This window comes from Dipodomys spectabilis, unplaced genomic scaffold, assembly GCF_019054845.1.
Source record: "Dipodomys spectabilis isolate Male_0828 unplaced genomic scaffold, ASM1905484v1 ptg000157l, whole genome shotgun sequence".
In the NCBI taxonomy this organism is placed as follows: Eukaryota; Metazoa; Chordata; class Mammalia; order Rodentia; family Heteromyidae; genus Dipodomys; species Dipodomys spectabilis.
The window spans coordinates 3,620,482-3,648,345 of record NW_024870834.1 but is presented as its reverse complement, the minus strand read 5'-3'; the positions used below and the strand labels follow the sequence as shown (position 1 = coordinate 3,648,345).

The window sequence follows — 27,864 nt, the reverse complement described above, 5'->3', positions numbered from 1 at the left end:
TGTTGAGCTACCAGGGGGTGAGTTCCCCTTCTGCTCCAGGCAGAAATGGTTCCAGGATCATCTGGAATTTGTCAAGCTCATGATGGCAGAAAGTCAGGTGCAGGCTATGCAGGCCGGGTGCTAGGACGGTGACTTCTGTCACAGAGTTTCTGCTATGGCAGCAAGCAGCTGTGGTTGATTTGTAATTTCCTCAAGGCGTTCATGGAGTGTTCAAAGCAGCTGGTGGGTGTAGCATGAGGCGAGGGCAGCCTGGCTAGCTGCTTGGCTGGTCATCCCTCATTCAGGCAGCCAAAATACCAGACACCGACAAACAGCACTCATTCAGGAGTCAAGTCACCCCAGTTCCCAACATCTCTGCACACTTGAAGAAGAAAAAAATTCAACAGGTGCTGTCCCAGTGCTCTGGAGAAAGATGGCTTCCTACCATCTGTTCCTACCACAACTGCTTCAGGGCACTTCACTTAGCTCCAATTTTTTTTTTTTTTTTAAGGAAAAGAAACATCCATGGTTCGAAGTAGCTTCCAGCAGGTATAACAGCATCTGACAGGTTCAAAGCCTTGGTTCCCTCTTTAAATCAGAGGCCAGGAAATGCTTCCTTGTTTAAAAATGACTAAGTCAGCTTTAGCTAGGGATGTGGCTTCAGTGATAGAGTGCCCATGTAGCAAGCTTAAGCCTTAGAGTTCAACTTCTAGTAACACTTAAAAATAAAAAAGAAGTCAGCTTTTCAGACTGGTTCTGCTCCAAGTACTCATCTCTGCTTTTGTTGTATGAAAATAAACATAGACAACATAGAGATGGTGGGAGCTGTGTGCCAAAATTATTGTTGCTGGGTGCTGGTGGCTCACGCCTGTAATCCTAGCTACTCAGGAAGCTGAGATCTGAGGACTGCAATTCAGCCCAGGCAGGAAAGTGCACTTGTATCTCCAATTAACCACCAGAAAACCAGAAGTGGCACTGTGGCTCCAAGTGATACAGTGGTAGCCTTGAGCAAAAGAGCTCAGGAACAGTGCCCAGGCCCTGAGTTCAAGCCCCATGACCACCACTACCAACAAAAACAAAAAAGTCAAAAAAAAGTTTTGACCCAAAACAGGGCAGCAGGCTCGATTTGGCCTGTGGGCTGCAGTTTTCCACCTATGCCACTGTGCACTTTCCCTTTTAGGTCACTGTGAATGGCATCCCAGATCCTGCTGGAGCTCCAGCCCTCCAACCAAAGCCAGCCGTCCCCTCCCAACACCACCTCCTGTGACAATGCTCAGGAAGCCTGGGACCTGCTACACAGAGTGTTACCAACATTCATCATCACAGTCTGCTTCTTCGGCCTCCTGGGAAACCTTCTGGTCCTATCCATCTTCCTCCTGCCCCTGCGGCGGCGGCGGCGGCGACTGAACGTGGCAGAAATCTACCTGGCCAACCTGGCCGCTTCGGATCTGGTGTTTGTCTTGGGCTTGCCCTTCTGGGCAGAGAATGTCTGGAACCAGTTCAACTGGCCTTTCGGAGGGCTCCTCTGCCGCACAGTCAATGGGGTCATCAAAGCCAACCTGTTCATCAGCATCTTCCTGGTAGTGGCCATCAGCCAGGACCGCTACCGGGCGCTCGTGTACCCCATGGCCAGCTGGAGGTGGCGGCGGCGACGGCAGGCCCAGGCCACCTGCGTGCTCATCTGGGTGGCTGGGGGCCTCCTGAGTACACCCACGTTCCTGCTGCGCTCCGTCAAAGCCCTCCCTGATCTGAACATCTCTGCCTGCATCCTGCTGTTTCCCCACGGTGCCTGGCACTTTGCGAGGATCGTGGAGTTGAACGTGCTGGGTTTCCTCCTGCCTCTGGCGGCCATCATCTTCTTCAACTACCACATCCTGGCCTCTCTGCGAGGGAGGGAGGAGACCAGCAGGACCCGATGTGGGGGTCCCCGGGGCAGCAAGACCACGGCGCTGATCCTCATGCTGGTGGCTGCCTTCCTGGTCTGCTGGGCCCCCTATCATTTCTTTGCCTTCCTCGAATTCTTGGTGCGGCTGCAAGTGCTTCAGGGCTGCTTCTGGGAGGAGTTCACTGACCTGGGCCTGCAGCTGGCCAACTTCTTTGCATTTATCAACAGCTGTCTGAATCCGGTGATTTATGTCTTTATGGGTCGGCTCTTCAGGACCAAAGTCTGGGAAGTTTATCAACGATGCACACCTAAAAGTCTCATACCAATGTCCTCATCCCATCAGAAAGAAATCTTCCAAATGTTCTAGCAGAATTGAAATAATAATGAACCCAGAAGCCTGGCTTTCTTATCGGCCATTGCTGACATCCTAAAGACCACATGGCAAGCTGAGTAATGACCTCCAGAGAGATCTAGGACTCAGGCCCTCGAGTCTGTGAATGTTAATGTGTAGGGCAGCTGGAACCTTTCAGCGATGATTAAGCTAAGGATCTCAAGTTGGGGAGCCGATCCTGAATTACCAGGCCCAGGTGCAACCAAAAGGGTCCTTATAAGGAGTGAGAGGGTCAGAGGAAGAGATGTGAAGACAGAAGTAGAGATCATAAAGAAGGGACCACAGGGACAGGGGCTGTGGCTCTAGTGGTAGAGCGCTTTCTTCTGCTTAAGAAGCATGAGACTGAGTTCAAAACTGAGTGCACACACACACACACACACACACAAGAATGAAGGATCCATGAGCCAAGGACTGCAAGCACCTTCTGGTGGCTAGAAAGGGCAAAGATTTTCCCTCCCAGAGACTCCCAGAGTCTCCGGAAGGATCCAGCCAAGCTAACACGTTCAGATCTGACCTCCAGAACTGGAAGAAAATAAACTTTTGTTGTTCTAATTTACCGTTTGTAGTCATTCGTTACAGGAACAACTAGAAATAAATACAGAGGTGGTCCGACTAGAAATGAAGTTCATAAAGAAGTTTCATAGATCTAAATAATTGTAAGAAAACAAGATGTTGCATGAGTGTGCTACAGAGGCAGCAGACCAAGGGCTCAGAGGGAAACGTGGGTTCGTTCTCCAGCCATGGAGAGCATTGTGAGGGGTACAGTAGTGAGCTGAGTTCCAGCACAGGGTGGCCTCTAGGCAGGCAGAAGGGAGGGTTGGAGGGTATCCCCGTAACCCACGGTGGGAAGGCTTGTGAGTATACAACACTGTGGTGTTCACTCCTCTTGCTCCAGGGATCCAGCACAGAGCCCGCTGGTGCCTCTGCCTTCAAAGAGTTCATGGCACCAGGAGAAGCATGTCACACAGCCTAAGAAGCAACTGGCCAGGTGAGAGGAATGCGAGAACAGAGAAGGAGTCCAGCCTGAGTGGCTGGAAGGCTGAGAGCGGGCTTCTGGAAGAAGAGACCCATAGCCTCACTCCCAGAGCTAGAGTTGGTCAGACAAAATAGGGAGAATATTTGCTCCAGACCAAAGATACCAACCAGACCGAGGCAGGGAGGGGTTAGGAACTTGGATGCATGGGTTTTATGTTCTCACAATGACCAGCAGGCCCCAATAGCAGCTGATCAGATTGCTCTGTGGACAGCCATGAGCCCCAGGGGTTGATGATACTATCAGACCTTGGAAGAGGGCTGAAACAAAAACAAGGAAGGAAGGCAGCACAGCAGGCTTGTCAGCCAGCTTCCTTAATGCCTGAGACAAGGGCAGGAGCAGACACAGGTGGGGGACTGTTCTAGGTGCTGCAAACCAGCCTCTCCACTATAAACTGCCCTTTCTTCATCCTCAGCCTGCAGTGAGTCTGTGGTTGATTTAAAAACAACAAACACCACCACCACCTTTCCATAGGTTGCCAGAAGCAATCTCACATTCCAGGAATCTGGCTGGAAAGCCTGCAATTCAAGGATACAGTGTCAGCACCATCTGATTAGTTTGACACCTGATTTGTGGGAGGTAGAACATGTTCCAAGACATGGTAAGCTGCCACACAGAGGGAAGCAGCTGGAAAAACAAAAATGGGAAGGCTGCTATTACTCTTCTGTTGGGAAGGCTAGTTGCTTATTTGCAGAGGAAGAAGTTCCTGGCATTGGTTCAAAGGATGGGCTCTGGGGAGATCGGATTGATGGGCTCACCTGGCATTCCTCATACCTGGATCCAGGCCCAGGCTGCACCTGCAGTGCTAATATCTGGATGGAAGATTAGTTAATCACAGTATTTCTGCATCCTCAGTTCCAGTGCCCATGAGACCTCCTACTCTCTCTCTGAGAAGAGATGTGGCACTTCATTCCGTTCCCTGTGAACTCTGGGTCAGTGCCGACCATGGGTACCAACGAGGCCCTATGGTGCACTTGTTGCTCTCGAGGCTTGGAAGGGCAAAGCCCTGCCCCATCTCCTCTATCACTAGGATATTGATCACTGGGACTGAGCAGCTCTGAGCCCTTCCAAAATCCCACCTTGGCACACCCCAACATTGTCACAGCCAAAGCAGATTCTTCTTTGGAGAGATGAGTCACACACTTTATGGGAAGCAGTTGGCGTTATCACTAAAAGACCCCCTTCCTTCACCTCTCCCAGCACAGGGTTCAGGGGCCTGGTAATCAGGCCAGGGCTGGTCCAAGCCCTTTAGTTCCCAGTGGAACCCCTCCCAGGTTCTGAGCTCCCCTTCAGGTCTTCCCTGCTCTTCCTCTTTCCCACTACTCCAGGATCTGATCTATCTCAGCGTTCAGACTGCCCAGGCCCCCACTCAGCAGCATGTCCAAGTGTGTCACTGCTGACAGCACAGTGAAGTGGGCAGAAGTGTCAGGCCCTGCATCTACACACCACATCCCAGTGCTCCCACAGTGCTCCCACGCCCACCCCACCCCACAGCGCAGCCAGTCTACAGAAGCCTGTCAGAGGAAGCTGGCTGAGGCACTACGAAAGGGCTGGTACACACCTTCCCTGGAAAAAGGCAAGGAGCAAACAAAGTACTAGCGTAAGAGAAGACTGTCTTTTCTAGCAAAATGGACTGCTTAAAAGTTCCAGCTTTGGCCTGATGGCTAGGCTGTTGTTGATTATTCTACTAAGACAAGATCAGCAAGTACAGAAAAGAGAAACTGTTTTGGGATAAAGAAGGATTTATGAATGTAACATTTTGCCAAAACTAGGTTTTCCAAGATGGAATTAAGACTCACCTCAGAACACACTTGATTGTTCAAGAAATGTATGGAAACTAACTTGTTAAAACTAACTTGTGTACTGTTAAGTCTTATTTCCAAGTATTTTTATGGTCACCTTATATGAATAAGAGCAGCCTGCCTCTCTGTGTGCTTGTTTGCCAGATTTTGGGCTGATAGTACACCCTTCTGCAGAAATAAACTGTATTGCTGAGACAATTGTTTATTTTCATATCTGTTGTTGTGACTTGTGTTTCTTGGAGAGCATATTTATAACACTGGAAAGCTGAAGTGTGTGTTAGGGTGGGGTGGGGAATGGCGGAGACAAGCACATTCAGGAGATCCTGGGACAATACTGGCCACAGCAATCATCTGTAAGCACTGTTTTCTCCAACAAGCTGGAACTGGGCATCACTGAGGGCCGAGGCTCAGTGGGAAAGCCTGGTACCCAGCACACACTATAGCATTTGTCACAGCAACACTTCTTAAGGCATTAGTCTTTTTTTTTTTTTGGTCAGTCATGGGGCTTGAACTCTGGGCCTGGGCGCTATCCCTCAGCTCTTCAGCTCAAGACGAGCGCTCTACCACTTGAGCTACAGCGCCACTTCCAGTTTTCTGGTGGTTTATTGGAGATAGGAGTCTCACGGTCTCTCCTGCCCGGGCTGGCTTTGAACCGCGATCCTCAGATCTCAGCCTCCTGAGTAGCTAGGATTACAGGCGTGAGCCACCAGCGCCCGGCTCAAGGCATTAGTCTTTTTAAATGACTTAAATATTCCTTTAAGTAAAACGTTCCTCTAAGTGGGTTTATCCAAGTATTTGCCTAGGTCCCTAACGCCAAAATTAAAAGATGTATTAACCCATGATCACACTGTGAAGAAAACCCAAAGGAGGCAAGAGTGGCAACTTTAACACTGTATACCAAACACATCTGAGATTGATGACAGAAATGGGCAAGGGAGTATTTAACATTTAGCAAGAACCTGTTGCAAAGAAAACCACTAACCAACCCACAAACAAGGAAGTGGTAGCAGGTTAAGTCTTAAATCTGCTATTAGAGCAAAGGAACAGCACTTCCTATTACCGGACTCAGACCTGCCCACACAGCAGCACTCTGCAAAGACTCTGGAAACAGCTCTTGGAGGCAGACAAGACACATCTAAAGAAAAATCTGAAGAGCAAATGCTTCTGTTTTCTAGAGTATTATTCTTAATTTCATACTTTCAATAGTCACACTAACGAAGTACATTTCCACAAAACATTTGCACATACCAGTATTCTTTTTTTTTGGGGGGGGGGTGAGGGGGAAAGGTCAGTTGTGGGGCTTAAACTCAGGGCCTGAATATCAGTAGTGTGTGTGTGTGTGTGTGTGTGAGAGAGAGAGATGGAGCCTGAACTCGGCCAGGATATCAGGTGTGTGTGTGTGTGTGTGTGTGTGTGTGTGTGTGTGTGTGCGCGCGCGCGCGCGCGCGCCTGAACTCAGCCTGGGCGCTGTCCCTCAGCTCTTCAGCTCAAGGCTATCGCTCTAACACTTGAGCCACAGCATACTTCTGATCTTTTGTGGTGCTGAGGAATCAAACCCAGGGTCTCATGCGTGCAAGGCAAGCACTCTACCAATGAGCCACCTTCTCACCCTATGAATTCCAGCATTCTTAAATGCTTACTCCAAACAGAAAGTTGGGAAGCTAAGTGAAATAGACTTAGACTTGTGCGACAATAATTTGATGTCTAAACCAAGTCAGGATGGACTACACAAGAGCTAAATTGGTGCTCCTCCTAAGCTTTTCAATGAAACGAAGTCCTGTGGGTCTAGCAGAAATAAATCAAGACAAATGCAACCAGAAATTAGAAGCTGCCAATACATATAAGCCACATACATGGAAGAGCAAAATGCAGACTGCTGTGGACAGAGAGGCTGCTCTCTCAACCTCCTGGTGACCAGAGATGGAACTTTGTCAACTGACATTACACTTACAATCACCTCCCACACAGCAGACAGCACCTGTGCTTACCATGAAGCAACATGATTAAAACCAGGGGGCCAAGGTAAGTCTCTGACTCCAATGTGCTACAAAAATGACTGACATTCAAAAGATGAATGTTAACTCAAACATCTCATCTCAAAAGAGCCTATCAAGGCAATTGCTGGAATGCTTTTTGTCTCAGGTGTACAGACAATCTGAGAAAAGGGAAATAACCACTTTATAAAATTGAATGATTTGCAAGTTAAAAGCAGCAATGAATCAGGCATGATGATGCACACCTACCAGCACAGACAGATAGAGAAAAGTGAACAGTGTGCCCAGCATATTCCCATTCCCACAAAGGAGGAGATAAAAGTAAGCTGGTGCTGGACACTGGTGGTCACACTTCCTGGGAGATAGGTGAGAGAATGTGGATGACAGCTCAAGACCAGCCCGGGTAGAAAAACTGGAGATTCCTTCTTAACCCAAAGCCAGGCAAATCCCACACGACATAAGGAGCTAAGGTTGGGAGGATCACTGTACCAAGACAGCCTTGCAGGAAAGACCTTGAGACTCCCACAGACAAAGATGGATTCAGCAGCCTGCACCTGTGCTCCCAGAAACTACAGGAAACTAAAAGTGGTAGAGTGCAGCTCAGGTTCATGCCTAGGCAGGAAGCAAAACCCTATCCTAAAAACAGCCAGTGGAAAAAATAGGGCTAGAGGTGAGGCTCAGTAATATCATGCCAATCTAACAAGCATGAAATCTTCAGCTCAAACCCCAGTACCAGGGGCTGGGAAGGTGGCTCAGTGGCAGAGTGCTTGCCTTGCATGCCTGAGGCCCTGGGTTCGATTCCTCAGCACCACATAAGCAAAAAGAAAAAAGCTGGAAGTGGTGCTGTGGCTCAAGTGGTAGAACGCTAGCCTTGAGCTGAAGAGCTGAGGGACAGCGCCCAGGCCCAGAGTTCAGACCCCATGACCGGACCCAAAAAAAAAAAACAAACAAAAAAACCCCAGTACCACACCAAAAAATGTTGGCACATTAAGCACTATATTATTGTTACATGAACAGAGTGACTATGTGTTCCAGTCAACCAAAATAAGATTTCCTGGTCACGAAAAATAAATGTTTTTCATTTATGACATACTTCAATACACTAAATAAATCATCTTTTTAACAAATCATGACTCAAATGTTTGTATTGAAGTTACTTTATTTTATACCAATTGGCATTCCAGTTGAAACAATTGCAGATAACAAAAGCGTATCACATCACATTCACTTAGACCTTTCAAGAAACTTGAAAACTTTACAGACTTCCTTCCTCAAGGAAAGAAGGGATGTAGGAAGTTCCCCATAACTCCACCCCCAAGTGAGGAATTTTACTTAATACACAGGAAGAAACTGGAAGAGAAATTGAGTGATTTAAATCTTGCAGCTTTTTCCATATAGCACATTTACTGTAAAGACAGTTGATGCGTAACCCTGAAGCCATTTAGCATAAAGAGGATCCTTCATTTCACTTCATTCCACTCTGCCTGTAATCACTCCTGTGGGTGAGAACATGTGGGTGCCAAGGATTAGAGACAAAGGACATGGAAAGGAAGCCAGTCTCTTGGGCAGACAGCCGCTGCAGGAGCAAACGTAGCTGTCTGCACAAAGACACAAACCCTAGAACACTTCTTCTTGGAGGAGATGGTTACTTAAAAGTGACACACAATAGGAGACTTTCTGGTATTTGGACATCTTAGGCACACTGCTACTTGGAAAGGTATTTTTTTTGTTTTTTTCTTGCATGATGAAAGTTTTTGTGTCAAATATGTATGCTATATGTGAGAATCCAAACAGACCCAAACTTCAATAAAACTAAGACCTAGTGCTGTGAGGTCTGCAAGTAACCATATTTTCTCTTTTGAAAGGCAAAGGTCAATGGACAGTCTAGGAATAAGTAATAGTAATGCAGGGACAGACAGAAAAGGAAAAAATGGGGGAGGGTCCTAAATCAGCCCCATTTGAAAAGTTACAGCCTTTGCTGCTTTTCTCTCTATCATATGAAGTCAGTTTAACTTGTCAGTAATACTGCGGGGGCTGAACGTCACTGAAATCTTGACCAAGTCTCCTTACCTGGATTCCTTGGGGAGACTGTACAGACTCAAATCAGCAATCAGTGGATACATGCAGTCTATTCCAGCCAGTGGTGTCACATCCAGCTTCAACTCCACAGGCACAGCCATAGTTCAGATGTGATCACTGAGACCTAAAGCAGCTTCAGTTCAGGTGTGTTGTGACCAGAGAGCTCTTCCGTGATGACATTCACCCTGTGAGGGGCCGGGGACTAGGCACTGCTCTGAGACTATGACATACATGCTGCCTGATCATCCCCAATCCCTACTGGACTTTGTCGCAGAAACCCCTCCAAACCCAGAGCCGTATTCTAAGGTTTAGTGAGCTTCAATGGCTTGGCCAGGTCAGCCACCTGCTTTGCAAGTGCAAATCTGGCAATCCAAAGATACCACTAACTAGTGATCATGTTACCCATGACAACACAGAAATCTCAACACTTTTTTAAAAAGCAAAGAATATTTTGGCTCTTTACCCAAAATGAATCAACCCCTGAGAATGAATCTCTGAGAGATACAAGGTTTCTGTCTCCACACCGTGATACAATCTGTGGCAGGTACTAAAGGGTAGAACAGATTGAAGCATGGAGTTGTATTTAAGATACACGTTTAAATGGGCTTTATAACATAAATCGGCTGAAAGAAAGGTCCATATGCTACTCAGTGGGCAAAGAAAAGGATCATTATTCTGCCCACCTGGAATATAACTGACTTAAGTACAACTACAGAGAAGAGATTTTACAGATGGGTTGTGTTTCAGTTTGATTAATCCTAACAGGTGACATACATGCACCACAGTAGGGTCACAGCAAATACCAGAGTAGGAGAGCAGCCCCTCCTGCCATAGAAGCAGGCTGGACTGCCATGGCAAAAGTCAGCACCCGGTTTAGTCCGTTCAGGCTGTGCACACCCTGTGCAGACTCCATTCTACAGGGAATGCCTGAACAAGTGTTCATTCCCAGCATTGTCTTTTAAGTCTCCCAATAGTATAAAGTAAAAATAAAATATATAAATGCTGTCTATCACCATTTTTATAAATTCTAAACATCTGGATTTGGGGTTTGTGTTGCCTCTGTATTCAGAAGAACTAGAGAATAAAACCACGTTAATTTTCATTTTCCAAACTGCAAAGAGAATAGCAAATTCACCTTATTGAGATCCCAGACACACTTTAGAACTCCACTAAGCAAATTTAATTGGGGCATGATAGGAAGCCCCACAATTTCTTCTGCAGGATCACTCCCCAGGCAGGGGCATATATGCTAACAACCAGGAGAGAGTCTTCAGATAGATCACAGAACAGCATCTATAAATATGCTCTAATAAAAGTAAAATATTCATAGAAGCATAGAATAATTTACCTTTAAATAAAAACTTTATTCATTCCTGACAGGTTATCAAAATGTACATTGTTAATCAAGTAAAAATGGTACTTTGAATTAGCTGACTAGAGCATTATTTGGAAGATTTTTATTTTTCAAAGAGTAACACCCACTTTCAATCTCCCTGTCCACACATTGACAACAAACTTGTATTATACCTGCTTTAAAATCAAACATATCAATTATATGGGCCCTGGTTCACTATACAATGAGCTTTTTCACTTATACTTAAAAATAAAGGTAACTATTATTTGGGGGGTTACTTTCCCCAAAACTTTCAGACACATTTACTCTGCTTCGTATTTTATAAGTGATTTTGTAAATGACATAAAGAATACAGCACATGACTTGCATTATCTGAACACACACATACACACACGCACTCACACACACACAGGATAAAGTGCAACACAAAGGACAATGTCTGTGACATTCACTTTCTCTGTCCCCACAGGATTTTCCAGGGAATTGGGAAGGGCATAGACATACAATCCCACAGAGCACACTACGCTTTCTCACTGACACAGTATTGGAAATCCTTTATGCTTTGCTTCCCCTGTAGCTTTTGTTGCTATAAGGGGAAAAGTCAGCTCCTCAGAGCTACAAACATGTTCCCCGGTGTTTCCCGAGTACACCAAGGTTTTGGAGCATTCTACACTGTAAAAGGAGGTTTCCAATGTCTGTAAGGAGATTTACAAGCATCTGAGTAAAAGTAAGCATTCTACTTGGCAGCGAATGCTTTGACACCAACCACTCAACGTTTCTACAGGACAGTACCAAACTAGCCCTAAAATGTCAGGTTTTGGTTGCATGTTGTTTTGACATTAAATTACAACTAAAGGATGCTTTTGTTCCTGAGATGAACACAATAAAATAAATGAGCTTTCTCTAAAGCTGCTGGCAGGACACGGTGCCTTACGTGCACTCTCACCCTCTTCATGACCAGTCACAAGGGAACATCAATCTTCCCCATGGCGCCATTTCTGAGATTCGTCTTGCCGAACATCTGGTCTAATTTGGTTTCTCATGCCACCTAACACATTTGATGTTGCTTCTGTGGCAACAATGAGAGGTTTCACCACTGCTGGAGGAATCTGGCGCAGGACTTCACCCACAGCACCAGTTACCCCTCTGCTCTCATGCTCCCGAGCAGCTGTTTCATAAATGGTTTGAGCTGTATCTGCAATTCCCTGCACAGAGGGTAGGAGGAGAGAAGAGGGCGGAAAATGACTGGTCAAAAATGTCCAATTATTCTCAACTATATATAGTTAGTACAATTAACCAATATCATGTCTATCATTTACAAAGCAGAAAACCCCCTGCTTTTGAAAGGACTCAGTGTAATGGAAAAATATTCTATAGGAAAGACTCAGTATTGTGTTCTGACAGCAGTCCATGTGAAACCCAGGCAATGTTCACTTCCTTCCTAGGAAACTCACAGATCCTTAGTGATCCCAGAGCAGGTTCTCTCCACAGTGCACCCTCTAATCAAGCTGACCCAGTCAACTACTTCCTACACCGCACCCTTGCTGAAGGACCGCACCTTCTGTGCAACTTAAGAAACAGTTCCACTAAGCTCTAGGAAACCATTTGCTTTGGTTGAAACTCGTGGCCATGGATCTGAAAAGATAATTGTGGAACATTCAATTAAGATAAAGTCAAACAGAACACTTCATGGATTAAATAGAAAATGCTAAGAGCATAAAGCAGGAACCTTTTTGTTTGTTATGTTTTGTTTTAATGATCAGAAACAAGCTGCATTTCCATCTTTCTTCTTAAGATGCAACATTAATCACAACTTCAGCTTTGAGGCTATTGGTGTGAATGTGGTTAGGCAGTTAAATGGTAAACTTCATATGCTGTTTGCCATTTATCTAACTCAGAAATCTCTAAAGGACATGGAGTACTGTTCCATTTGACAGCTTTAGTAACTAATAGAGCTTAAAGGAACTCTGGGTTCTGTAGAGAAATCCAAGACCTCTTTCTCACCTAGAATCTTGCTAACATTTTGGCAAGCTAACAAAGAATCATTGATTCCTAGAGGGGAACACTATGGGGCACGTGCAAGTACATGGTTCAGAAAAACAAGAAGGTAAGTGGTATTTGAAAACTATCTAGAACAGGGGTAGGAAGGTGGCTCAGTGGAAGTGCTTGCCTTGCATGTATGAGGCCCTGGGTTTGATTCCTCAGCACCACATAAGCAGAAAAAGCTGGAAGTGGTGCTATGGCTCAAGTGGCAGAGTGCTAGCTTTGAGCTGAAGGGCTGAGGGACAGCACCCAGGCCCAGAGTTCAGGCTCCACGACCAACAAAAACAAACAAAAAAAGCTATCTAGAACAGCCAGTAAGAGCAATCTTAAATACAACTAAGACTTAGGCTTAGACATATTCCCACATTACCTTCCTCTCCACCAGCATCCAACCAACAATAAACAGAAGGTAGTGTAACAATCAACCAAATTTAGAGATACAGAAGGAAATCCAAAATCAGCCCGTGTTTAGTTGTATGACCCCAGACAAGTCATTAAAATATTATCTACCTCCTATGGTGTTTGTTAGCATTAAATGCAGTGGCTCATCTACTCAGCTGAACAAAGCTTAGAGGACAGGGAGTACTGTACATGAACCTTACTGCCTTCAACAGAAATGCCTGACCTGAACTCAGCAAACTTCCTGTAGAAGGCCAATTAGGTTGTAGAGATTTATGAACCACAGATTATGTTCACATATTCTTTTTCTCTTTCTTTTTTCTTTTGGTTGGTCATGGGGCTTGAACTCTGGGCGTGGGTGCTGTCCCTGAGTTCTTCAGCTCAAGGCTAAGCACTCTACCTCTTGAGCCACAGCACCGCTTCCAGTTTTCTGGTAGTTTATTGGAGGTAAGAGTCTCACGGGGACTTTCCTACCCAGGCTGGCTTTGAACCGGGATCTCAGCCTCTTGAGTAGCTAGGATTACAGGTGTGAGCCATCGATGCCCAGCTTTGTTTTCTTTTTATAATACTTGTTTCTGATCATAAAACAGGTTCCTGCTTTATGCAATAAAATGTTGTTTGGCTTTTCATTTTAACTGAATATTCCAGTTATCTTTTCATAGCCAATAATTTAAAATAAAGTGGAAAATTTCCTTGAGCTTTTTATAAGTTGCAAAAACTATCATTAGTGCCAAAACTTATACAAAAATAAGCAGAGACAAGATATTAGCTACAAACTAGTCTGCTAACCCTTGACTTAAAAGATGAGCTATTTGTGAATCACCTGAGATGTTTTTTCTTCATTTCTGACTTATTAATATCTAAATGAAAGAAGTATTTATCACCATTTAGGGACCTCTATTTATAAAGACACTCTAGTACTGAATTAAATCTCACTCTAACTATCCCAATCCATGTTTACCATTCTCATCTCTCTGCTTTCATTTTTTCTACTGTCAGCTTTAGAGAGAGAAAAAAGGAATTTTATACCCAATTCCCTGAGACCTCCAAAGCTACTGCTGTCAGGTGACCTACTGGCCCAGGTCTCTTGGCTTGTTATCAGAACATGACTGAACAACCATCTTTAATGAGATTCTGAAGCATAAGTCTTAGGTGCAATGACTGAAAATTTCTTTGAGTTTCATTAAACTGGGAAACGCCCCTGACAAAACACAGGAAGACCCAGCGGCTCACTGGTATAGCTGTCAGAGAGCAGCTTAGCAATAGTTAATATTATTAATATACTCAGTATTTATTGTGTTTCCCAGAGTTAACGCTTGCCAATTCCCTGAAAGACAAAAATGAATACTTCCTGTTGCTATGTTTTATAGGTGGGGGAACAGGAGGAAGAGGGAAGTGTGGTAAAGTCATGCAATGAAATACTATAAAGTCATTTAAATTACATTACATGTAGACACATGGATACAGCTTGAAAAAATTAAGCTGCAAAATAGTACATGATACTACATTTATGTAAACTTAAAATACAAACACTGGTGTGTTTTGCTCATGAACATATGTAACAAAACTTTTATAAAGTCAGGAACAGAAAATGTGTGCCACCCTCAGGACACGGAGGCATGGGAATAACATGACTGGCCACTCATACAAAGGTAGTAAACAACCCCAATTAAACAGCAAAGTAATGCAGATCAGTCGCATTAAAAGCAGAGGCCAAGCCCACAGGTCCAGGTTTCTGCCCTTCCTTGCAGACTTCTACGTGAAGACAGAGGATCAGTCTGCTTATTGCTCAATCACAACCTCGCCCTCCTCTTTCCCTTCATACAGATATGCCCCAGTCTGCCACTGGCAGCTCCTCTTTCATTCCCAGGAATTTCCTCAAAGCCATTAAAATCAATGACTACTCTGGGTGGAAGCCAAGAAAGCTTGCAGACGAGTTAGAGGCACCAGCCACATACCTCCTTCACAACACTGTATGCCTTGGCCACACCTTCCCTCAGGTCTACTGGCTGGTGGGCTAAGCGGTGATGAGGAAATCTTTTGGTCTTCCTGGGCTCAATGGAGAGGGTACCAGGAGACACCATGTCGTAAGCAGTCTCTGCTGCTGCCTGCATCATTTTATAGGAAGGAAAAAAATGAATTAGAAAACAGTCTGGACAGCTAGGTACCAAAAGTCCAACAGTGCCCTCTGATGGGGAGCAAGGAAAACACATATCCCTACAGACATTTCTAGTCTACAATTTTTGTTACTGGAACAGGAAAGATAATTTACAGCTCCAGTTTGCCCTGAGCTATCTTGTTCAGTCCATTCCTCTCAACTGAGAATACTCAATATATTCATGTTCTCAATGGCAAAGCAAATTTTGATACTACTACTACTATTTTACTGGTTATGCTATCTTAGATTTAGCTATTTTCATATAGAGTGCTTTAAAAAAAACTCCTAATTTAACAATTATTTACCTGACATGGGCAAACAAACCTGATACGTATTCCATTGCCTTATTCTACTAATTAGTAAGTACTAAGCAGTAAAATGAACATGAAAGCCAGATGTGATGGTGTGGTAGTATATGCCTGTAGTCCCAGCATGTGGGAGAATGAAGCAAAAGGGCAGAGAGTTAAAAGGCAGCCTGGAGACATAGCAAGATCTTATAATCTTTAAAAAAAAAAAAAAAAAAGGGTGGGGGGAGGCCTGGGAATGTGGCTTAGTGGTAGAGTGCTTGCCTATCATGCATGAAGCTCTGGGTTCAGTTCCTCAGTACACATAAACAGAAAAAGCCAGAAGTGATGCGATGGCTCGAGTGGTAGAAGAAACTCAAGGATAGTGCCCATGCCCTGAGTTCAAGCCCCAGGACTGGCCAAAAAAAAAAAAAAGGAAAAAGAAAAAAAGAAAGAAAAAAGAATAGAAACAAAATATATAAATTCATTATTAAGTAATATCTACTTTCAACATTTTGTACATTTTCTCAAAGCACAATTTTAAAATAGCTCTTCTTTGTGGAGATGGGGTAGGTAGGTGAAAGATACCTGTATGGTCTGAACCATTCTGTTGGTGAGTTCTAGAGCAGCCATTGCTGTGGAGGTGCCAAAGGAAGCAGCGCCTCTCTGGAACCCTCTGACAATGCGGCCATCCTTCCGGTACTGTTCTATGGGTAGCCAGACCAAGTCCTTCAGGCCTTGTACTAGAACAGCCAACACAAAAAAAGTCAACATGAGCATGTGAGAATAAAACTGCTGCCATTCCAATCCTGGAGGTTTGAACCCCAAAACTAGTGACAAAGTTTTGTGTGTGTCAGTATACATGTAGGTTTTCTAGAAAAATGTTTTTCACATAGACTCTCAATGGCATTTGTAAGCCAAAAGTGTTAAAAACAAAAACAAAAACAACTCACCTAATTGTACTAGTGAATGCATAGGTCCAACACCACCCAGGATTCCTGGCAACTGGTTCTTCTTAATGTCATTAAGCCACTCAGTGATTGCATATGAGAATAACTTATCAACACCTAGTAAACTAGAGAAAATGGCTATTAGTATAAAGGATAAATAAAGTTATGCACTTAAATAAAGTTGTTTCTTTAGTTAAAACACAATTTACCGATCATAAAGTTAATTTTTTAGTCTTATGAAGAAATGGCTCACTGGGTGCTGCTGGTGGCTCATGCCTCTAAATCCTAATTCTCAGGAGGCTGAGATCTAAGAACTGTAGTTTGAAGCCAGCCCAGAAAAGTCGGTGAGATTCAAGTGTTCTAGTGATAGAGCACTAGCCTTGAGCAAAAATATACAGGGACAACACACCCAGGTCCTGAGGTTCAAGCCCCAGGACTAGCACAGGGAAAAAAAAAGTGGCTAAACATTTTTAAGACAAATAAACAAAACAATAAACCACTTAACTCCCTACTTGAATTCTCCTCATTCCTCTCTTCTCTCTTCATATGTATCTCTCTCTACACACCAATATGATATAAACAGATATATAAAGTCCAACTATAATGTTAATAATATCTCCACATCTTAGGTAATGTGTTTCTTGAACACCTAAGTTCTGGCGTAGACTTAACCCAGAGCCTGTAAATTGATACTAACTGCTACTACAAACCATAATCTTGTGAATTTTCAGTTTCTTCTCTGAATAAGCTAATTGACAACAGGAAATTGTTTAAAACACCATAAACTATAGCTATTTTTGATAAATATTATACTCTATCCCAACAACTTTATTTTCTCAGAATAAAAATTAATCCCAATCAGTAAGAATCTTCTCAAAAATGAGTTCTCTGTTAATAACACAGTAAACTAGTTAAATGATGACTGCTTGCTATGAAGTCTCAACTTTTTAGTACATTCTAAGCTAGCTTACCCATGCCGATAGAAGAGCCTTTTCAGCTTCAGTTCAGAGCAGTTTAGCTGAGCCAAGCCAATCAAAATCCCAGCTAATGTACCCTTTAAAATGAAAAAGGCCAAATTACTATGTAAATTAAGGAGAGACTCAACATTTAACACAGCTAAATATTTCTTCTCTTTTTTTTTTTTTTGGTCCAGTTGTGGGGCCTGAACTCTGGGCCTGGGCACTGTCCCTCAGCTCTTCAGCTCAAGGCGAGGGCTCTACCACTTGAGCCACAGCGCCACTTCCGGCTTTTTTCTTTTTGCTTATGTGGTGCTGAGGAATTGAACCCAGGGCCTCATGCATGCAAGGCAAGCACTCTACCACTGAGCCACCTTCCCAGTCCACAGCTAAATATTTCTGAAAGAAGCTAAAATACTGGAAATATTTACAGGAAAACTATACAATATGTACAACTGACCTACAATCATGGCTAAGTAAGTAATATTTACTTTAAAAACAGAATTTAAAAACCTTGAACTTCAGCTTGTGGCTTACTTCTGTAATTCTAGCTATTCAAGAGGCTGGCACTTGTGAGGATTGCATTTTGAAGCCATCCCAGCAGAAAGATTCTAGAAACTCTATCTCTAACCTGCAAAATGCTGGAGGACTGGAGGTGTGGCTCAAGTGGTAAAGTGCCAGCCATGAACAGAAAAAGTCAAGTAAGTGTGAGGATCTGAGTTTTAGACACAGTATAGGCACAAAAACCACAAATCAAACAATAACAACAAAAACTCTTGTACCTCAAATGTCAAACACACACATACACACACACAGTGAATGACAGAGCAAAGTTTTAAGAAACTGAGCTCACTGAAGGACCCCAGTTCAAAGCCAGCCTGAGCAGGTCCAAGAGATTTCAATTAACTAGGAAAAGTAGAAGTGTGGCTCAAGTGGTAGAGTACCAGCCTTAGGTGAAAAAGCCAAGCAAGAGTTCAGTTCAATGCTGTGATGTCAAGCCCCAATGTCAGTGCCAAACAAACAAAACAAAACAACAACAAAAAACTGCATCCAATAGAAAAATCAGGTAATTTTGTAGAACATATCTATGCAGTTTCCAAACCTGATCCATTGAAACATGTTTGCCATGATAATCAAGTCGAATAGGAACTTCCGCAGTGAACCTGAATTCTCTGGAGATAAACAAAGGAAGGGAGTTACTTATATTCAACATTATTGATCATGGTAATTAGATATAAATTCCTGTTTAAAACTAAAGAATAAAAATAAAACCACAAAATAAATCAACAGTTATGGCCTAATTTAAAAAGAATGTCTTTTAGCTCTACTTTTTGGTAAGGTAAATCCGTAGGTGGCTAAATAGATGTCTAAACAGACTCAAACATCTAAGCTATTCATCAGCTATATTAATTAGTAACATTTATATCTCCTTTTTCTCCACAAAACCCTTTTCTTAGTTTAATTTTTATTAATGTCTACTCTTTGAAACATTACTTTGTTTAGCCTTAACACATACTAGAACAAATTAACAAAGGTGAACTTCAAGCAGATTAGTAAGTCAATCAATATAATCATTACAAGAGATAAAAAAGAGAAAAGGCAAAAAATCATTATTCTAGCTTTAAGTAGAAATAGCAAGGTCAGACAAGAATCTCGGGTTTAGCAATTACATAGGAGGCTCTCTACACCTCAGTGTCCTGATAAGTAAGTTTTAATTATGCCACTAGCAAATTTCAGTGAGAATTCATGAGATTAATGCTGGTGAATTCTGGGAGGATGAAATTATAATCAATACACTGATACTATGTGGCAAGTGAATGCTCTTAATATTGGTGGTTACATCCCACTATATCTACAATTTAATAGAATGCTGTGCTCCACCAGTCTCTACAAGAAGCAGGCCCCCACATCAACCTGAACATACATCTCCTTCTTCCTTTCCCACTTTTCTCCACAATAAAACATTTACTTCATTTGTTTGTATAACCAATTCAGATTCTTTTATTTGTCAAACTAGTCAGTATATATGGGGGAGGAGGGAGACTATTATGCCAACCACTGGAAAAAGCACCAAACCATATGGCTTTTATTTTCTAGTTCTGACTCTATCACTTGAGCCAAGCCTCCACTTCCAGCTTTTTGCTAGTTAACTGGAGATAAAGAGTCTCTTGAATTTTCCTGGGCTGGCTTGGAACCTTAATCTACAAATATCAGACTCCTGAGTAACTAGGATAGTAAGTGTGAGCTATTTGCACCCAGTAAAAATAGACTATTTTTAATAGAAAGTTTTCTCAAAACAAAAAGATTGCTGTAGAAAAATAAGGAGGCTCTTATTTGGGAGCAAAAATGCTTAGAATCATCAGAGGTCCCCTATATCAGAATCTAATTTTTTTTACTTTTTCGGTATTGGGATTGAACCCAGGGCTTTTGCCCATAAAAGACACGCTACCAGTTGACCCATGCTGCCCCCATCCCTTTTGTTTCTGAAACAAGATCTTACTAACTCTGCCCAGACTGGCCTGAACTTATATTTCTCCTGCCTCCTAATTAGGTGGGATTATAGACATGTGACACTATGCCTTTGTTGTTGAAGGCTTGAATTCAGAGCCTTGCACTTGACTGGCTTGCTTCTTCAGCTTAAGCCAGGCCTCCAGTCTGACTTTTTGCTAGTTATTTTGGAGATGTAATGCCATAGACTTTTCTGCCTAGCTGGCTCTGAACCAATATCCTCCAGATCTTGGCAGGATTATAGGAGTGAGCCACTAGTAACTTGGCTCCCATTCTTATATTTTATTATCTTTCTATAATATCACCATCATAGAAGACACTTAAAATGGGACAACACTTTCAAATATAACCCTTTTGGGCCATACCTGTTGATCTAATCTTGGAACCTTGATAGAGACAGAAACTGAGTAAGCCTGGGTATTAATTGGAACAAACAACCAGAAACCAGGGAAGAAACCAATGTCCCTGACAACAAAGGGAGTTGTGCTCTTCACCCTTCTATTTCCAGTAATGCCAAAGCTATATTCCTACCACCAGAGCTTAGGAAGGGAGGAAAGGAAGAGTGAACAGGTCTGCAAAGGGAAAAACTCCAGTCACAACCAACTGACCAGATCGGTAAACTGAGCAGTATCCCAGCTGCAGCAGAGGACCTGGGCTTCTCAGAAGTGCTCACTTTACCAAGGAAGAAAGATGAGGAAGGATAAAACAATGATGGGGAAGGTTATCAAAAAAAAAAAAAAAAGTAGGTAGAAAATTTTCATAAGGCAAGAATACCAAAGCTGAAGGGAGTAAAGAAGCAAAAAGCAAAAGGAAGACATGTTTAAGGAGTTGTAAACCCAAGCTAACAGTGATTAGGAAGATAGAGACAGAGAGAAAACAGGAGAAAGGAGGCAGAAAAGGTAATCCGTCCCAGACTCAATGGAGAAATGAATCCCAAACTATGAGGTATGAAGTTAGGGGGGGACTCCATGCAAATAAACCTACTACCAGTTTATGTGCCAATGCAAAGAAAAGCTGATGGGCCTTCAGGACCACTAGTACACATACACATTGTACACAAACTTCACAATACCCAACTAACATTATGCAAATTAACTTACCTAAAAAACATAGGCTGATCACTGAACAACACCTCTTCAGCTGAGAAGTCCTTTTCTTCTACTCCATTAACTACCTCCATGGAATTGGCACTACTGTTTTGAGGAGGCTTTGGCCCAGGGAAAGAAAAAACTAGGTTTGGCTCCTTTGAAGTGCTCAAATGCCTTGGCAAACTGCAAGTGACATCGGCTCCAGGAGACTTTTTAACTGAAAATGCAATGTGTACATTTAAAAAAATAACTATGCTTTTTCAGAGCAACTATTTAAATCAATCTTTAGTTATTTTGTTTTGCCACATTTCATCTAATAAGATGCATTTCTATTACAGAGAAAATTTGCTTCCACTATTTCAATGATGCCTTTTACAAAAAAAGTATGTCATTTTCAAAAGAAACTTGAAGCAATTAAGCTCAATCCAAATATAGATGGTCCTAACTTAACAATGGTTTGACATATAATTTGTCAATCTTGTGATGGTGTGATTGAAATGTGTCATCAGTAGAAATCATTCTTGGACCTTCTAGGACGGTCCTCTCTTGTGATGCTGGCGGCCTTGATTTCATCACTCCCATAGTCACCAGGGGAAACAACCAATACTCTACCGTGAGGTGGGCTGCTGAGCCAGAATGTTCTGAAGATGTACAAAATATTTCCTACTTACGTTGTTTTCAACTTACGATGACTTTCCAGAAAGTCATCTGTCCTAACTAGAGGGTATCTGTACTTACTACAGAATTTTCAACTATATGCCAAATACCTTCTGGATCTGGAGTCAGTAAAAGCTCCACTTCTGTAGAAAGACTTGTGAAGAAATCCTTTAGGAAGAACAAGGCATCCTAGGAGAGAGGTTGAATAAGATACTACTATAAGGAAAGGGGGAAAAGGACATCCATTTCTAAAACCAAGTATCCCAAATCCTCATGTTTTACTCATTATTCAATTATAGTACAATTTATTGAATCCTTACTTTGTGCCAGGCATAGAAGTAAACACACACACACACACACACACACACACTCTCTCTCTCTCTCTCTCTCTCTCTCTCTCTCTCTCTCTCCATTAATTCTCACAAGTCTCACATGAAAAAAACTCATAAAGGCTGGGAAGGTGGCTCAGTAGAGGCACTTGCCTTGCATGCATGAGGCCCTAGGTTCGATTCCTCAGCACCACATAAGCAGAAAAAGAAAGCCAGAAGTGGCAATGTGGCTCAAGTGGTACAGCGCTAGCCTTGAGCTAAAGAGCTGAGGGACAGCGCCCAGGCCCAGAGTTCAGGCCCACGACCGGACTCAAAAAAACCCCACAAAACTCATAAATGCAGATGTTGAGAAATGGAGAAATTTAAGTTGCAAAACTATGGATCATTTCTAAATTGAAATTTCCTTCAGTTTTCTTAGAAATACAACATTCTCATTCTTAGTATTAGTTCTCATTCTAAAGTTATATTGGTAATATTACAATGTTGATAATATCAATATTACTGATACTGCTAACAACAGTATGTGCTATGAAAATTCTTAATGGCTTATTTCTGCTTTTATCACTGTTATATGACTTTACACAGCTCCTTATTTTGAGTGACACTTAAAATTATCCATTCAGTGTAGCTGAAATTATATAATTACAAACAAAAATGTTTAACAGTTTATTTTTCTTTCCCTTTACAGTGCTGAGATGGAACATGGGGCCTTTGCACATGCTAGCAAGTGACCCATGACCCATGACCCATGACCACTGACCCATGACTCTGATCATTGTACTTACATTTACCACTTCATTTTGCCTTCCTCACTCAAACTAACAAATTCATCCTGGAAGCTATAAACAAATACCTACACTTGTTCTTTCTTATTTTTCCACTTAAAAAAAGTTCCTGGGCTGGGAATGTGGCTTAGTGGCAGAGTGCTTTCCTAGCATGCAGGAAGCCCTGGGTTCTATTCCTCAGTACCACATAAACAGAAAAAGCCAGAAGTGGTGCTGTAACTCAAGTGAAAGAGTGCTAGCCTTGAGTAAAAAGCAGCTCAGGGACAGTGCCCAGGCCTGGAGTTCAAACCTCAGGACTGGCACACACACACACAAAAAATCCAGAAGTGGTGCTGTGGCTCAAGTGGTAGAGCGCTACGTTTGAGCTGAAGAGCTCAGGGACAGTGCTCAGGCCAGAGTTCAAGCCCCATGACCAACAAAACAAAACAAAAAAACAAAATTAACTAAAAAAATTCTACATATTTCTAAATATTATTCAAAACGTTACTACTGTACTAAATGAAATGTATAGGTGAATTATAACATTTGATGGTACACCAAGAGAAAGGACCTGATTATTTACAATACCATTTCAATAAATATAAGTGATGCATCTGGGAAGAACATTCCCGATAACATGGCATATGGGTATTAAGAAAGTTCCAGCAGTACTGGAAATGCTCTGATTCTGAAGCAGAGAGTGGATTCATGGGCTGTACATTGTTTTGTGATGATTTACACATGTATACTCATGTACACATTTTCATCACATGTATTAATGTAATACCAAGTATTACAGGTTAACTAATTTAATTATATAGAAAGTGCTTTTTGGCCACTAGATGGTGACATTTCAATGCTATAAATATTTTAACTCAAAGACTTAAAACAAACAAACAACAACAAAAAAAAAAACACCCAGAAACTTTCAGACTAAATTTGCTCTTAAGACCAGAAAAAAAAAAAAAAGACTTTATAGTCTCCTCACCACCTATAATCACCATTGGTCTTCTATCTTAGGGAACTATTACCTACTTTTCCCCAGAATAGTCCGCTGTGTGTCAGCCTGAGGATCCCCAGCATCCTCATTCATAAGAATCCTAGTATATACAACCAGGCACCGATGGCTCATGTCTGTAATCCTGGCTACTCAGGAGGCTGAGATTTTAGGATCGTGGTTCAAAGCCAGCCTGGGCATGAAAGTCCATGAGACTCTTATCTCCAATAAACCACCAGAAAACCAGAAGTGGTGCTGTGGCTCAAGTGGTAGAGCACTTGCCTTGAGCTGAAGAGTTCAGGGACAGTGCCTACGCCCAGAGTTCAAGCCCCATCACTGACCAAAAAAAAAAAAAAAGAATCCTAGTATAGAACCTAGCTTATGGTAGGTGTTCAGGAAATGATTTTGAATCAATTAATGTCTTCCATATACAGATTTCCAAACAGTACAGTACAACAAACACTAAAATGAACACTTAAATAGGAAAGTCAGGAAGTCCTGCTCTCTTCCTATTTCAGACTTCTCACTGTCCTAGTTACTTGACCCTCATCCATTAAACCCTCGTTCTATTTGTATTGTTTATTCAATGACAATCTGTCATCTCAAGATCCAGCTTGTCAATCTCAGAAGATAGACAAAAGTAAGTTTTTCCATTAGTAAGTCACTTCAGTAAAGCTTATCTATTTGTGACCTGGCTTTATTTTCTAAGGCTTAATGTCTTAGGATATCACTTCCCATTTGTCCCCAATGTGCCTATACATTTATTTCTCTAAAAATACTATTTTCCAACTTGGAAGTATAATGATTTATAGTTCTAAACAAGAAATTATGTTCAATATTAAAGAAGTCTACTATCTAAAATTGGGCTTGGTAAGTTTGGTAAAGTAATGCAAAAAAGATGAGTCTTAATCTTTCTCACACTGGAGATTTACAGAGATATATTTTCCCATAAATACTTCCATTTTCTAGAAGGCCAACATATCGGTAAACTAAATTAAAATATGAATATTAAGAGATAATCTTCTCATAATGAGAATCAAAAACCTGTCCCAGCTCAGAAGCTGCAAGCATTAATGTATGGAACGTACTATACTACTATATTTGTTCATTTTCTATGAGACAGACCTGTATTTTGCTTCCAATATAAACATTTAATTTCTTTCTCAAGATACATGTTACTTGCTTAGAATGGACTGTTCAACTATTTAACTAATGAGCAATACACAAACAATATTAAACAAGTGAATAAATATCCTAAACCTGAGCTCAAACTATATAAAATATAGAAGAGGGCTTTGTTATTTTAAAGCAAATTACTTAAGAATATTATGTTCTTCAATTGTTATATGCCTCAGTAACAAAACTTAACATTACTTATGTTAGCACAGTATGCCAGGCACTAATTATTTTTCATAAGCTACTCTTTTAAATACTCACTTAAAAATTATGATATATATATATATATATATATATATATATTATCATTTCTCTCATTTTATCAATGAGGAAACTAAGATTTGGGGAAGCATATAACTGATACAAAGCCACACAAGTAGTAAAAGAAACAGAACTGAACAGCAAAAATCAAGAACTCTAACAACAACAGATGCTGGAGAGGATGTGGACAGAAAGGAACCTTACTTCATTGTTGGTGGGAATGTAAACTTGTTCAACCACTTTGGAAAGCAGTATGGAGGTTCCTCAAAAGACTTCACATAGAACTCCCCTATGACCCAGCAATCCCACTTTTGGGCATTTACCCTAATGTTTACAAAAAAGACCACACTAAAGCTACCAGCACAACTATGTTTATTGCAGCATTATTTACCATAGCTAAGATATGGAACCAACCCAGATGCCCCTCAGTAGATGAATGGATCAAGAAAATGTGGTATATATACACAATGGAATTCTATGCCTCCATCAGAAAGAATGACATTTCCCCATTTGTTAGGAAATGGAAAGGCTTGGAAAAAATTATATTAAGTGAAGTAAGCCAGGCCCAAAGAAACATAGGTCCCATGGTTTCCCTTATTTGCAATATCTAGTATAGGTATGAGTCAAGCGGAAAAAGTCAGAGAATGTGATGTTAGGAAATGTATTTTAATGTTTTTGTTTCTTTCATGCATGTGTTTCTAACGCATTTATAAGATTATTTCTTTGTTGCTTTGTATGTCCCTCCCCCACAGTGTAACCCCCGCTTTCACTATATTTGATGTCAGTATAACATGTGGAGGAGACGGGGACAAACAAGTCGTTTAAGGATTCAGGTGGACCTGTTGTAACAATGAGAAGTACAAAATGTCATGTCAAAACCAGCTTTACAATGTCGGTGTGGGTGGGGGGGAGGGGGGATATGATTGGATGGGGGGGAGGGGGGAGGCTGGGAAGGGAGGTGAAGGGTAAACAAAGGAGGAGGCTGCAATGCTTGGTAAGAAATGTATGCATTATCCTGCCCATGTAATTGTAACCCCTCTGTACAGTATGTTCTCAAATAAAATAAAATTAAAAAAAAGATACAGAACTGAAATCTGACCCCACTATATATATTAATAACAATATTAATATATATTAATGTAACTCCATTAAGTATTTTCCTTAATGTACCTCAAATAAGGCTTCTACGTTTTAAGTGTTCCCTACATGAAAGAAAACTCCAGAGGAATTTGATGGACTGCTTGCCTGAATACATAAAAGTGGTTTTCTTCATGTCTTTCAAACCTAAATATGACTTTTTAAAATAATCATTTATTAATTTGTCATTTTGTCCAGGGCAGAAAACTCTCTTCCAGAAGCTGTGATTTGGACCCAATCCCTACATCACTTAACACAATGAGTCCTTTAGTAGTTGCTGAAAATGTACATCTGAAGTAGAAGTAAGTCCCTAATAACTGGAGAGTGAATAGCAGGTACTTGCTTGTTATCATACAGAGTAGGAAAATGGGATAACATCAAGAACAACCATAGATCAGATTCCAAGTGTCTAATGAATTTGTCTTATTTACCAGAACTCTATGACAGATCCTTTACAATGGAAGTAAAATGTATTCCTAATCCTTGCATGCATTACTCCCCACCACAAACCTGGTCAATATTGAGGCGTAGTGGCATTAATGATACTCTCAAGCAGCATTCCTGTGGTGACCTGCCAGACTCTGGTCGCACATGTAATGCTTTAATTGTCAACTGTAAGTAAAAAAAACACTTTCCTTAATGACATGCTGGTGGGGGGAGGAAAAGAGAAAGAACAGAAAAGAGAAAGAACAGAAAATAAATGGTTGAGGTTGGCTTAGGCTATATAGCAAGTTACGGAACAGTCTGTGCTACACTGTATAAAACAAGAAGTATTTTGTTTACCCCACTTTCCCTCTTAGAAACACCCCCCAGGAATCTAATGCAGATATGGACTCTATTTAGAGAAAAAAAATTGAAACAGTTAGTGTATTTGCAGGCTCTGAAGGGTTTGTGGAACCTTTGAAGCTAATCCATAGGCCCCTCTTCCAAATTCTACAAAGAACCTCCAAATTCCTGAGCTAATCATATCTAGCTTACTAACCTTGATAGTGTTAGAAATATAGAACACTTTCAGTAACGAATTATTTTCACTATAGACTTGTGGTTTCACTTAGATATCAATATATATATTAGCAATACTAGTAATAATGATGTACAAAATACTATCTTTACGCCCTTTGTTTTATTTTTGGCAGTACTGGGAGGGTCAGCTCAGGTGTTTGCTGGCCAGGCAAGAACTCTACCAGTGAATCACCCAAACTATTATTATTCTTTTTTAAATGGGGGAAGGGCAGTACTGGGGTTTAATATTCAACATCTTTTGCTTGGCAGTCAAGCTTTCAACCACTTACACCATGCTACCAGATCTTTTATTTATTGTTCTTCTGAGCTGGTCTCACTAGTTAGCAGAGGCTGGCGTGGAACTCAAGCTGCTCCTGCCTCAGCATCTGAGTGCTGGGAGTGCAGACAAGCACCAGCATGCCAAGCTGCAAAATGAATTTTAAACACAACGCTTACGTAATACATTTAAAATGAATTTGTAAATGAATTTTTCTATTAAAAAGAGAAATAAGCCAAGTATTGAAGGCTCGTGCGTGTAATCTTGACTACTCAGGAGGCTGAGATCTGAGGATCATGGTTCGAAGCTTACCCAAGAAGCAAAGTCCATGAGACTCTTATAACCAATTAAGTATCAAAAA

At 41.7% G+C, this 27,864-nt stretch overlaps 2 protein-coding genes across 5 annotated transcripts in view; one reads left to right on the top strand and one right to left on the bottom strand.

Annotated features, from left to right (window-relative positions):
- The first annotated feature begins 1,169 nt into the window (after nt 1-1,169).
- On the top strand, nt 1,170-2,231 carry Bdkrb1 (bradykinin receptor B1). Its single transcript, XM_042692520.1, has one exon. It carries the CDS (start codon nt 1,170-1,172, stop codon nt 2,229-2,231), a length of 1,062 nt encoding a protein of 353 aa, XP_042548454.1.
- An 8,275-nt stretch (nt 2,232-10,506) lies between these two features.
- The window catches only part of Atg2b (autophagy related 2B), a 72,549-nt gene continuing 55,191 nt past the window's right edge, over nt 10,507-27,864 (bottom strand). For all 4 annotated transcript variants that reach the window (XM_042692515.1, XM_042692518.1, XM_042692516.1 and 1 more), the window contains 9 exons: nt 26,735-26,836; nt 21,671-21,749; nt 20,916-21,120; nt 18,410-18,479; nt 17,323-17,405; nt 16,355-16,476; nt 15,990-16,144; nt 14,918-15,067; nt 10,507-11,722 (listed from right to left, as the gene is read on the bottom strand). In XM_042692515.1, the coding sequence (XP_042548449.1) occupies nt 11,492-11,722; nt 14,918-15,067; nt 15,990-16,144; nt 16,355-16,476; nt 17,323-17,405; nt 18,410-18,479; nt 20,916-21,120; nt 21,671-21,749; nt 26,735-26,836 (1,197 nt within the window). In that variant the 3' untranslated portion in view covers nt 10,507-11,491. The remainder of the gene's footprint in view (nt 11,723-14,917; nt 15,068-15,989; nt 16,145-16,354; nt 16,477-17,322; nt 17,406-18,409; nt 18,480-20,915; nt 21,121-21,670; nt 21,750-26,734; nt 26,837-27,864) is intronic.